The sequence below is a fragment of the Trifolium pratense genome, linkage group LG4 (genome assembly GCF_020283565.1).
Source record: "Trifolium pratense cultivar HEN17-A07 linkage group LG4, ARS_RC_1.1, whole genome shotgun sequence".
NCBI lineage: Eukaryota > Viridiplantae > Streptophyta > Magnoliopsida > Fabales > Fabaceae > Trifolium > Trifolium pratense.
The window spans coordinates 58,936,891-58,945,045 of NC_060062.1; the positions used below are offsets into that span (position 1 = coordinate 58,936,891).

The 8,155-nt window shown below is 38.6% G+C and overlaps 2 protein-coding genes across 2 annotated transcripts; both read right to left on the reverse strand.

Moving 5' to 3' along the window:
• Positions 1 to 246: 246 nt before the first annotated feature.
• Positions 247 to 1,209, reverse strand: LOC123923030. Its single transcript, XM_045975682.1, has one exon. It carries the CDS (start codon positions 1,207 to 1,209, stop codon positions 247 to 249), a length of 963 nt encoding a protein of 320 aa, XP_045831638.1.
• Positions 1,210 to 1,355: 146 nt separating this feature from the next.
• On the reverse strand, positions 1,356 to 7,669 carry LOC123923031. Its single transcript, XM_045975683.1, has 3 exons — positions 6,857 to 7,669; positions 5,509 to 6,802; positions 1,356 to 1,411 (listed from the first exon to the last, which is right to left on the reverse strand). The coding sequence occupies exons 1-3, from the start codon at positions 7,667 to 7,669 to the stop codon at positions 1,356 to 1,358; spliced, it is 2,163 nt and encodes a 720-aa protein (XP_045831639.1).
• Between the last annotated feature and the right edge of the window lie 486 nt (positions 7,670 to 8,155).

Below are 8,155 nucleotides of genomic sequence, written 5' to 3' on the forward strand. Positions count from 1 at the left end.
CAAAGTTTCTTCTAAAATTTTATTTTTAGTTTTATATTCATCTTTTTCTTGAATTACTCTAGTAAGTTCAATTTTAAGTTGATCATATTTTTGAGCAGTAATTTGTGAATCATATAAGAGATTATCAAATAATTTTTCAGTTTTCATGCATGATGAACAAGGTTCAAGGTTTACCTCATCAAAGTCAGTTCTGATCATTAGGCAAACATTTGCTTCTTCTTCTTCTGGTAATTCTTCTAGATCGTCCTATGTAGCCATCATGGATTTGTTGTAGGGAGGTTTTCTTTGCCTTAGCTTTGGACATTCATTTTTGTAATGTCCAGTTTGATTGCATCCGTAGCATTTTACTTGACTTAAGTCAGTTTCATTTCTTCTTGATGGGAATGATCTTTTGATTTGATTTCTTCTCATCATTAGCTTTTGGATTCTTCTTGAGAGAAAAGCCATTTCTTCTTCATCATCTTGTTGAAGAGGATTCTCTTCATCACATGTTATTTCCCTTTTTAAGTTTTCTTCTACTTGTGATTCTAGAGCAATCGTTTTGTTCTTTGCTGGTTTCTTCTCTTGAAGTATTTCTACATGAGCTTTTAAAGATCCAATGAAATCTTCCAGATCCATTGTTTTGAGATCTTTTGCTACAGTTATTGCAGTTACTATGTGTCTCCATTCTTCTGGTAGACATCTTAGTAGCTTTCTTATTCTCTCATGTGTGGTATATTTTTTACCAAGAGAATTTAGCTCATTTATGATGACTGTAAACCGTCCATACATTTGATCTATAGTTTCACTGTTATTCATTTCAAACAGTTCAAACTTTCGTACTCCTATGTCAATCCTTGTTTCTTTTATGTGGCTGGTTCCTTCATGGTGTGTTTGAAGAGTGGTCCACATTTCTTTGGCCGTCTTGCATTCCATGATCTTGTCATATTCTTCCCTGCACAAAGCACTTTTAATAAATAATTGAGCTTTAGTGTTTAGTAGTACCCTGTCAGATTCTTGAGTTGTCCACTCAAGCTGTGGTTTTGGTGTGAATGAATCTTTGACCAGTGGAGCATAGTCTCCAACTTCTACTACAGCCCACATGTTGATATCTTGTGACCTAAGAAACAATTCCATCTTGTCTTTCCAGTAGTAGTAGTCATTTCCTTCAAAAAGAGGTGGTCTAGTTGATGATCCTCCTTCTGAGATGAATTTTGCAGGTTTAGACATTACTTCCTTCCTGACTCTTTTCCTCAAGCACTTGTTAGATGCTTAGCTTTTAGAGGCAGTGCTCTGATGCCAATTGAAGTAACAATGTTTGTCACAAGAAAGGGGGTTTGAATTGTGACCCTTTAAAATTTTAACTGCAAAACAATTTAAGCACAATACACACTATGACAGTAAATGGTTAGACTAACTGGAGAACGTTCTCCTGGAATATAAGTGCAGTAAAATGAGTTAGTGCTTGCACAAATAAAAAGGAGTAAGGGAAGAGAGAATAACACAATGAATTTATCCTGGTTCACCCCTTAATAGTATGGGCTACTCCAGTCCCCACTTGCGTGAGATTATCCACTATAATCTAGACCAAGATTACAGAAAACTTCCCTTTGATCTAAGCCCAGATCAAAGACCCTTTATGATCTAAACCAAGATCAGAAAGTACCCAGCTATAACCAGCTGCTCTACCTTTACAAGGTAACCTCAATTAATTATACCCAATTGACTTGAGAGAATCCTAATGATTTTTCAATGATTTCTTTTAGATCTAAGCTTATACACCTAACCGGATGTGAAGCTTACAAATTGATACACTCAAAGTACTCTACAAATATATGATCCTAGATTTCTAAAGAGCTTTAGAGTAAGAGTGAAAAGGAGAGCTTGATTTAATGTATTAGATTGCTTTGTGTGCTTCAAGTTCTTGCTCTTCCAACCAAATCAACGTGCTATTTATAGATGGAGATGCTCATTTGTTGCTTGGACATCACACATATACGTTGTGAGTGAAGAACTAGCCGATGTGAGAGAAACAAAACAGTCCATGTGAATCTGTCCTTTAGATGCTTCAGGAGATCATTCTTCTAATGGTCTCTGACTGTCACATTATACTTGTTGGTCAGAAATATTCTTTAACCAACTGTCAATGAGTTGTCTCTGAGTGTATATCCTTTGCAAATGTATTTCCCATGTGAGAAAATAAGATTTGAATTCCTTTGGATAAGATTGCCACCTAAGTGCAGAAACTGGGAGATCATTCTCCAGGACGTTGGAGACCATTCTCTGAGATGGTGTGGATAAGGTCCAACGAAAATAGAGCTGTTGCAAGTTGTTGCAAGTTGTCAAACAGCTGTGAACTCTTCATCAAAGGCATAGAGTAGCCACTGTTCACTTGTCCTTCAAAGGACACATGAATAGTGAGATAAGTACTATTTTATGGGAGAGTGTAGCCACCCATGTCATAAGCTTGTACTTGGATCAGATATGAAGCTTCCTTGCAAGCTGTATGTACTTGTTGTTGAGTTCTCATTGGTCTAGATTAACTTCTTTAATGATGTTCTTGGAGAACATAAAGCCTTGTTGCAAGATGTGAAGTTATTATTCCTTAAAGAAGCTTATTCGAGTAAGCTCAAGAACCAAAATCAATTCCTTGTCTTAAATGACTTATTTGCACTGTTATGATCCTTTAATAAGTCCAACTTAAAAGTTCATTCTTGTCTTGTACCAAGTTGACTTGAATAAGTGCTTATGCTTTTGAACACGTGAGTCTGGAGACCAATCTGAGATCATTCTCTGAGGCAGATTTGTCTAAAACGTGTTAGATTCTTTTCTTATGAGTGAAACAAGGTTAATTTAATCCATTGCATCTGTTCTTAAATTAAATCACTCAAGAGCACTTGTTAGATCACAAAATGATCAGAATCAAATTAAAATTTAATTAAGGGTTGTTATCTTTAAAACATCAAAATAGGATTTTGTCTCAACACTTGAATCATGATAATGCCATTTGGATCGAGTTGCTGTGTCACAGGTATGGTCACTTACCTTCTCCGCTATTGGGTTGTCATGATATTATAGCAGGTCGTAATTCATCCTTATGGTAGCGTGATATCATCGGTTCGGGGAAAAGCTGTAGTTCTAGTTGGTTTAAGTCCAACATCGGTTGTTGTGTTGGTAATAGTAATGATATATAATTATGGAATTTCAAATGGTTTGGGTCTCAAGTATTGTGTGATTTGTTTCCTGATTTGTATGTTCATGAGGCGGACAAATATGCAAAGGTGGTTGAGCGTTTGGATAGCTCTGTTACGGTACCACTATGGAGATGGAGTTGGCTTGCTCCGTTGGATGAGAATGATGAGCAGCGGCTTTTGGAACTTGAAGGGCTGTTTTCTGGTTTTTCTTTCCAGTCGACCGCTCTCGACCATTGGCATTGGATACCAAACGTTAACGGTATTTTTTCGGTGAAATCCAGCTATGCTAGTTTATTATCTTCAAGGCAGGCCGAAACTTTGGATAACAAGGTGTTAGATGCTATACAACGGTTATGGAGAACAAATGTACCATCTAAAATTAGTTTTTTTGGGTGGAGGCTAATTTTAAACAAATTACCAACAAGGGTCGTTGTTCATCGCAAATGTATATTATTTAATCCCCATGATCTTCCATGTGTTTTTTGTTTCCAGCATATTGAGGATAGTGCACACCTTTTCTTCTCGTGCCATTTTAGTAATGGAGTATGGAACAAAGTTTTATCTTGGTTTCAAAACTCTCTTCCTTTGTGAAATTCTGGCACACTAGTATTAAGATGTTGTACTCAACGCTCCACCACTATAGTACACTTTTAATGCGTGAATCAATGATCCAACATCCAACAGCGCATACACAAGGAATAATAAACTAAACAAAACTGAAAGTAAATTAACACAGTAATTTGTTAACCCAGTTCAGCATAAGCCTACTCTGGGGGATACCAATCCAGGAGTGAATCCACTATGATAGTATTAGTTTGAAGCCCTCAATAAACCTCCCGTTTATGACTTCTCACCTAATCACCACCCGTGCTATATCCTACCTAAGACACACCTAGGTATGAGAACCTCCGCTCACCTCCTCTTGACCACAGCCACTGTGATCGTACAATACTAGATTTAATATGTGAAGACACACTTCATAAAACACTCACACCACTTCCGTGCTTAAAAGCTTTGGAATGGTATACACACACTATCTCCTTGCTTAGAAGCTCCAGAGATATTACAATGCACAAACACACAGTTCCTAGTCTAGTGGGAAATCAACACAAGACTTAGAACACAATAGACACAATACTAAAACCTAAACTCACGCTTTATAAGACTCAAATCTGGTTTCAGTTGTTTGAACAAAGGCTTCAACCTTCTTTAAATAGCCTTCACGAGCTCAGGCTAGGTCTTCAGTTAGGCTTCAATGGCATAGCTTGATTAATGGATCCTTCAAGGAATATTCTTCGATTAAAATGTTTTGTTTCCTTAACTTGAAGATCTGATTAGTAAGCAAAACTTGATCACGAGATCCATTAATAATTATGCGTGACAACGCTCCTTATCACAAACGATCATTTATTATGGATTCCATATTTAGAACTTAGGCGCGAGATCCCAACATACACAGGCCCGGCCTACTGGATGTGGTATCCAATGTTGAAGCATTGTACCGAACATCTTGCTTATACTGGATGGTGGAAGCATGTAGTTCCACATCAAGAAAGATCACATGTTTTAGCAAAATGAGGCCAACCATACAACGCCAACAATCTCCCCCTTTGGCAATTTTTGGCTAAAACATCCTAAGATAATTTCAACCGTCCTAAAGGGATACACAGGCTACCTTTTCTTCAACTCAACGTAGGCACACAATCATGAAGTAAAGTAGAATAATTTAACATGCTTGTTTTAATAACCCCTCAAAAACAAATAGCATATTTATCATGTATCACATTAGAACTTCAGAGGCATGCAACAGCGGAAGGATAAGCACAAGAGCCTCATAGAGATTTGCCAATAGAGAGTATAAGATTCTCATAAAAGAAACACTGGGGAAAAATAAATTCCCTCAAAACGGAGAAAAATAAATTCTCAGGAACAGATGATGCTTCAACATGCAGTAGCACATTGTGTGCTAAGCAAGAATATTGCTCCCCCTCAAGAATAGAATCGAGTACCAAGTTCGTCTTACTCCCCCTTAATTCATGCATAGGAGTATTCAGATGATCCAGCATCTGATGGCACATCAAGCTCAGCATCTATTATGGCATACAATAACTACTCCCCCTTTTTAGCCATAAAATAGACAAAATGGGAACTACATAAAAAAAAATATCCAAAGACCGTGCAGATAGTAGCAGAACAGAAAGTGCAGACAAAATATTACAAACCATGCACACTAGGTGCTAAATTCAGGGCTCAGCCCACAGACATGCAAAACAAAAAGATAAAATCCAAATAAGAAAACATCAGAATTACACAGAAGCACTTGGGGGGGAATCACTTTCTTCTCCTTCAGTATCTGAGTCAGCTTCTTCTCCACCACTAGAACCATCATCATCTGCATCAGCTGCTTGAGCTGCAGCCTCTTCAACCCTGAGAGCATGTATCATCCTTTCAAACTGCAACTTCTTTTCATCTAGCTCTTTACAGTTTGCTTCCAGCATAGCAATCATCTCCTTCCTTGTCATAGGAGTGTCAGCAGCAGCATTTGATGGTCCAGCAATATCTGGAGCATGCTGTTTACTGAACAGCTTCTGATGAATGGACAAAGGAGTTGCCCTTTTCTTAGCAGACTCATCCTCATGCCTTATATTCGGATGTTGGGACAAGATGATGTCACAGATCAAAGTTGGAAATGCAATGGGTTGCTTGGTGACAGAGGTTTTAGCATGCTGCACAACTTGATTGAAAATATATAGACCAGCATTAAACTTAGTACCAGTACCAATCATATAAATGAGCTTACCCAGATTTGTTGCAATATCAGATGCATGTGTTGTAGGAACCCAGTTGACAGATGCAATACGATTCAAGATGGCATACTTTTGGGTTAGCTTGACAGCAGGTACCTTCGCCTTCTTTGGCCAGGTTTTCACCTTTTCAGCTGTGATAGTTTTGCAGACCACATTGTCAGATACATCTATGTCAGGGTGAGGATCATCAGCATTACCTAGCACCTTGTTGATCACACTTGGAGAAAATGTCACACATTTTCCTCGAACAAATACCTTCTGAAATTCTTTGTCCAAGGGATTGTCACAACCTATAGGAATGTTGACAACAAACTCCCTAACCAGCTTCTCATAGCAGGAGCCTAAGCCCCACACAGTTTTGATCAATCCAGCATCATTGATCAAACTCACAATCTCTTCACATTCCAGAATATCTTTACCTAGTTCCCTTTCCAGAGCCAATCTTCGTTTGCAAATGATTCCCCATCGTTGAGCATAGGATGGAAGATGAAATGAAACATTGTCACAAGGAAAGTCTTCAATGTCAGGAGCAACAGATTGAGGCATGGCCTTCTTAGCAGACATAGCCTTCTTAGCAGGAGGCTTGATGCTTGAGTCATCCTTTTCAGCTTCAAATTCAGAGTCACTTGATGGTGCACTCTTTCTTTTCAGTACACCCTTTTTCTTTTCAGGAGGAGGTATAGACTTGCTCCAACTTTTCTTAGGCCCATACTTGACAGGCTTCAGAGTAGTGTCCTTTGCTTTCTTGGTGACAGCAGGGGTAGTGGTAACAGCAGGTGCAGGTGTAGTGGTCCTGCTTCTCAGTCTTCTCCCAATTCCTTTCTGAGTAGGTGGAGGTTACAGATCTTCTTCAGAGGGGACTTCATCAACATCTACTATGTCCTGCTCTTCATTGGTGGTTTTCTCAGAATCTTCACCAGCTTCATTTTCTGGTTCAGAATCAGCCACATCTTCAGGGGTACTTTCTTTGTTTACTTCCTCTTCAGTGGAAGCTTCAGTATTAGATCCACTGCCAAACGACCCAGTGGCAGTGTTAGCATGTGGGCTAGATCCTCCTTTGGATGCTTCAACATCCTTCTCAGCATCAGTTGGTATAGTGGATGGTTCAACACCAGTTGGGGCATCGGTTACAACAGCCTTTTCTTGAGATTTTTCAGCAACATCAGTTATGACATTCGTGGGAACTGTCATACTCTCAGGAGCACTAGGATTATTGCTCACACCAACATTCTCAGCAATATTTTGGGTTTTTCCTAGGGTTTCAACAGTACTAGGGTTTTCCTCTACAGAAGGGTTTTCTTGATTCACCTTTTCTGACACAGATTTAACAGACGATTCAACATTCGCATTTTTGCCGGAGGCAACATCATGCGATTCCACATTCGCAGTTTCATAAGGATCCTTATTCAAGTATAGATCAGACATGCTCAAACCCCTTTTTATGGGAGATTGGGGTTTCTTCTTCTTAGACCTAACAGAATCAGACTTAATAGAGATTGAGGGAGACGATTCACTTACTTTCTTAGTGGATTTTGCAGACTTCTTCTTTTTCGAACTAGTAGCAGGGATACTTGATATGGGTGTCGCATTGACCACAACAGTTGATCCTTCCTTCTTAGATTTTGATCTTGTTTTCACAGCATCAACAAGTTTGTTTTTTATCTGAGTGGAACCGGAGGATTGAGACATTTTCACACGGAGATTGTTGAAGTTTTTGAAGTTTTTGATGATTTGTGATGATGGTTTGTGTTTGCAGATCGCAGCAAAGAGTTCAGAGGAAGTTGAAGGTTTTGGAAAGGAATAATGATGATATGAGAGATGATAGCGTGTAATTGAGAAGTTATGGAAAGTTATTTTTGTCTTTCCTTGATTTACGTGCGCCAATAGTTGAAATTTGGAGAAAAAAACGGTTGCGCGCACATAATGCCTTAACTGCTATAATTCCTCATATAGGCAAATCCCCAATTTGCCCCTAAGCCTTTCAAACTGATTTGCATCTAAAGCTTTGGTAAAAATATCAGCTACCTGTTCTTCAGTTGCAACATGCTCCAATTTCACAATATTCTCTTCCACTAAATCCCTGATGAAGTGATGGCGAATGTCAATATGCTTTGTTCTACTGTGCTGAATAGGATTTTTTGAAATATTTATGGCGCTTAAATTGTCACAGTACAA

Coding starts and splice junctions, on each gene's coding strand:
- LOC123923030 (XM_045975682.1), bottom strand. CDS start 1,209: ATGTCTAAACCTGCAAAATTCATCTCAGAAGGAGGATCATCAACTAGA.
- LOC123923031 (XM_045975683.1), bottom strand. CDS start 7,669: ATGTCTCAATCCTCCGGTTCCACTCAGATAAAAAACAAACTTGTTGAT. Junction 6,803..6,856: donor CCAATGAAGAGCAGGACATA/GTAGATGTTGAT, acceptor CCACCTACTCAG/AAAGGAATTGGGAGAAGACT. Junction 1,412..5,508: donor AGATACTGAAGGAGAAGAAA/GTGATTCCCCCC, acceptor CTTATATTCCAG/GAGAACGTTCTCCAGTTAGT.